The following is a 3648-nucleotide window of genomic DNA, read 5'->3' on the forward strand; positions in this document are numbered from 1 at the left end:
CCCCCCCCCCGCCGCCCCTCTCCTCGCTTTCTCGGCCAGCGAGGGGAGAACGAAAGACCAGGGCCGAAGGATCGGGGACGGCAAATTTTGCCACCCAGTTTATTTTTGTCTATTTACTTTTGCCTGTCACCCTCTCCGTCGCCCCGCCCTCTCGCCCTCTCGCCCCTATTTCTGCCCCTCTGGCCCTCCAGGCCCCATGGCAAATGTACATCCAGATACCAGCACCCTCATCAATCCCCTGTTCTGCCACTCTGGCACCTCTCAAAAGGGGGCAGAGTATCCATATTTGTCTTTCCCTTCTTCTCTTTTTTCCGCCCCTTTTCCCTCAGTGCGCCCCGATCCTTTGCCCACTGCTCGCCCGGGTGCGAGGGATCTCTCGCCACTCGCCAGCGTGACATCCATCGGAGGGGAACTCTGTATTTAGTCTAGGTGAGACAGGAGTATGAGTGTCGGGTTGGCAGAATTCGTGATGAGGAGGCACCAGAGGGAGGGGAGGAGGTGGGGGGGGGGGGGGGGGGGAGATACGACATAACGAAGGGAACGAAATATTGAGAACGGACAAGAAACGTAAGCACTAGGCTACGACCTGAACCAGACGGAGGGGAGGCGAGGCGGGGGGGGGGGGAGCCAGCTCCGGCCCCGTCTCAGTCGTGCTTGGTGCTGTCCGAGGCCGAAGCCGAGACCGCGGAGACCGTGGACACCTTGGCCGGGTCAGGCACAACCCCGGCTCCGGTGGCCTTGCGTGGAGCCCGGCCCCGGAGGACCGCGCTGCCGAGGATGGCCACCACCGGGACCAGGTGGCCGAAGTAGCCCAGAGCCCAGTAGGCCCGGTGACAGGCGGCCGTGGACTTGAGCATGAACCCCACCAGGGCATAGGTGATGGTGATGTCGGCCACGATGAAGCGCACCGCCGAGACCACCACACCGGGGAGGTGGACAAACACCGGGGCCGCCAGGGCCGCCAGTACCGGCTCGGCCAGCTGGTCCACGAACTCCAGGAAGAAGGTGGAGAAGTAGCCCGGGGCAAAACCGTGCCACAGGGCAAGGAAAAAGAGCGTGCCCAGGAGACTGAGATTTCGGTTCCCGAGGAAGCGCAGACGCTTGTACACGTACTCCTTAACCCAGGCATTGGTGTTGATGTTGAAGGAGTGCACATAGTGGTCGATGCAGGTGGCCGTCTCAAAGCGCCAGGGGTTGAAATTAAGCAGGGTATTGAAGTACACCTGGCTCCGGCCGCCCTCCGAGGGGAGTGGCCCGACCAGCAGGCCGGTGGGCTGAGGCGGCTGGTCCGGCTGGATGGCAACATCCGTTGGGCGTGCCTCAGCCCCCAGGCCACAGAGGACCACAGCCCCATGCGTCAGGCACCAGGTTCCCGCGTACCGACACAGCAGGCCGCGAATGGACACCCAAGAAAAGAGGAGGCGTCCAAACCAGGGCGTCTGGTAGAGGAAGCGCTCGGAGTCCAGGTCGGCCGTCGGGAAGCGCCCGCCGATGAAGGCATTGAGTCCCATGTACCCGGTTCCCATGAGGAAGTACATGGCTCCGAGCTTCCACTGGAGGGGGAGCTATTCCGACGAGTAGCAGGAGAGAGGAGGGGGGGGGAAGAGGCAGCAGTGTCAACATCCATAGTGTGTCGCTCGGTTCTTGTTACCGGACGAAGAGATCCCAACAGAAGGGATTGAGCAGGGCAGGATAGGAGGCATGGGGAAAGAGGGAGGCCCAGAGAGAGAGAGGCCCAGAGGGGTGGAGAAGCCGACGCACAGTGGGGTGAAGCGGCCCGGACATCATGGTGTTATAAGTGTTGTAGCCATACTGCGGTCCAACGAGGAAACCCGACCAGTGGTATGCGAAGCCCAAGTACTCCAGGACGTTGGGGCACCGGTCGATGGCGGCCTTGCGCTGATGGCGCCCTCGGCGCTCGGGGTTCGGCTCGTCAAGTGCATCGCATCGGTCATAGGCGAAGGCGATCATGCGCAAGCAGAGGACACACTGGGCCATGGTCCAGTCGATGTCATAGGCCGTGGCTGACGACACAAGGAAGTAGGCCAGGAGGAGCGACCCCTTTGGGAATCCCAGGACCAAAGCAAGTGCGGTTGTGTGGTTGGCAGTTGAGGGTTGCACATCTGTGAGGATGGGGCAGGGGACAGGAGGCAGCAGGGGGGGCGGCGGCGGGGGGGGGGACACGGTCGGACGAGGAGAAAGGGAGAGCAGGGCGTACGAAGTTGAGCAGCCACGTGGCATACATGATCGCCGGCCGGGGAAGCAAGCGCACACAGAGGTATGTGGCCAGGATGGCGGCCAAAGAAAAGACAATGTCCCGGCCATAGCAGAAGAGGGCCACCGAGATGCCCATCAAGGCCGAGAAAAGGTGCTGGTATTGGCCGGGCGAGAGCCGGGAGGGGAAGACAGCGCGAAGGGGGTAAGCATGACAGGTCGGCCGAATCAAGTGGACGTGTGGAATATCATCAACGCACCCGGAACATCACAGGGACGTTGGGCTGCAGGATGAAGATCTTGAATACAAGGGAGATTGGGTAACCAGCCAAGATGCCGAGCAGCAACTTGATGCCATCCGGCGAGGTCCCTGCCGCCAGGGCGAGGGAGTCGATGAGAGACATGGCAAAGTCACGCTGGGCGGGGGGGAGGGGGGACGAGGGAAGGAAGCAGGGGAAAGTCGAGTGACAAGCAGCAGAAGGAGGATCCCCAGGCAGGCAGACAGTCAGCAGGACGGGGAGAGGGGGGGGGGGAGGGGGAGGGAGATCCTTGTGGCATCATGAAGGGTGGCCACCCGGCAGAGCGTCACCCTTTGAAGCACTTGCCTCGCCCCTCCGCGCCTGGTCCCGGCAGCACACTCGCTGGGCCTGGGCCATCGGCAGGATCCAGGGCCTGACGGTCGTGGAAGGTCCCCCGTGCGGATCGGACGTCAGCGGCGGGCGCGGGGGACGTGTGCGTGCATGGGGGAGCGGAGGAACAGGAGGTCAGCACCGGCGACAAAAGGAAGGCGAAAGGGGCAGGGGAGGGGGGGGGGGGGAGGACGAGAGCGACGAACCGGAGTCCTGAGATCAACTAAGGGTGGGGGCGCGGAGGACTGGGGGGAGGGTGAGTTGAGGCTCCATCCAGGGGGAATGACGGCGGGGGGTGTCTTTTTCAGCGGGCCGGTTTCCCTCTGCCGCATGTGTTTAGGGGGGACAGAGGGGGCCGTCCCCCCCCCCCTCCCTGGGACAAGAAAGGGTGCAGGATATTGGCGCGCACGCGCGCGCGCCTGTGTGTACGCAGGTGTGCGAGCGCATGCCCGTGCATGCCCAGCCACGCGCGTTGCAGCTAGTCAAGCGCGTCCCCGCGGCTCCGCCCCCCTGGGGGAAGAGAGAACCAGGGCCGGGAGCCACCAGGCGTCCCTGTGGCCGCCGTACCCAGGGCGGCACCCTGCGTCACCCAGGCCCGTGGACAGCTCTCTCGCGGCCGCGCCTCGGTGTGGCCATGCCGCAAACGGTGCGGCAGTTTCCCTCCGTCCCCGGCGCGCCCCGGGGCCCCCCCCCCCCCCCCAGGCCCTTCTCCCTGCATGTCCGGCGGTGGCCGCGCCGCGCTGTGGTATGCCCTTGCCCACCAATGCCTGGGCCAGGGGGTGGGGCGCGTCCACGCGAACGCCCA

The 3648-nt window shown here is 64.6% G+C and overlaps 1 protein-coding gene across 1 annotated transcript; it reads right to left on the reverse strand.

The window, feature by feature from the left end:
- Positions 1 to 613: 613 nt before the first annotated feature.
- Positions 614 to 2737, reverse strand: H696_00936 (hypothetical protein). Its single transcript, XM_009494824.1, has 4 exons — positions 2475 to 2737; positions 2219 to 2371; positions 1762 to 2061; positions 614 to 1565 (listed from the first exon to the last, which is right to left on the reverse strand). The coding sequence occupies exons 1-4, from the start codon at positions 2616 to 2618 to the stop codon at positions 645 to 647; spliced, it is 1518 nt and encodes a 505-aa protein (XP_009493099.1). The 5' UTR covers positions 2619 to 2737; the 3' UTR covers positions 614 to 644.
- Positions 2738 to 3648: the final 911 nt, after the last annotated feature.

The sequence above is a fragment of the Fonticula alba genome (assembly GCF_000388065.1).
Source record: "Fonticula alba strain ATCC 38817 unplaced genomic scaffold supercont2.1, whole genome shotgun sequence".
NCBI classification, from domain to species: domain Eukaryota; order Rotosphaerida; family Fonticulaceae; genus Fonticula; species Fonticula alba.

Bases quoted from the DNA above. Each gene is read 5' to 3' on its own strand.
- H696_00936 (XM_009494824.1), bottom strand. From the start codon at position 2,618: ATGTCTCTCATCGACTCCCTCGCCCTGGCGGCAGGGACCTCGCCGGAT. The intron at 2,062-2,218 runs GTACGCCCTGCT...GGATTCCCAAAG, and splicing joins CCACGTGGCTGCTCAACTTC to GGGTCGCTCCTCCTGGCCTA. The intron at 1,566-1,761 runs GTGCGTCGGCTT...TCGTCGGAATAG, and splicing joins CCGGGCCGCTTCACCCCACT to CTCCCCCTCCAGTGGAAGCT.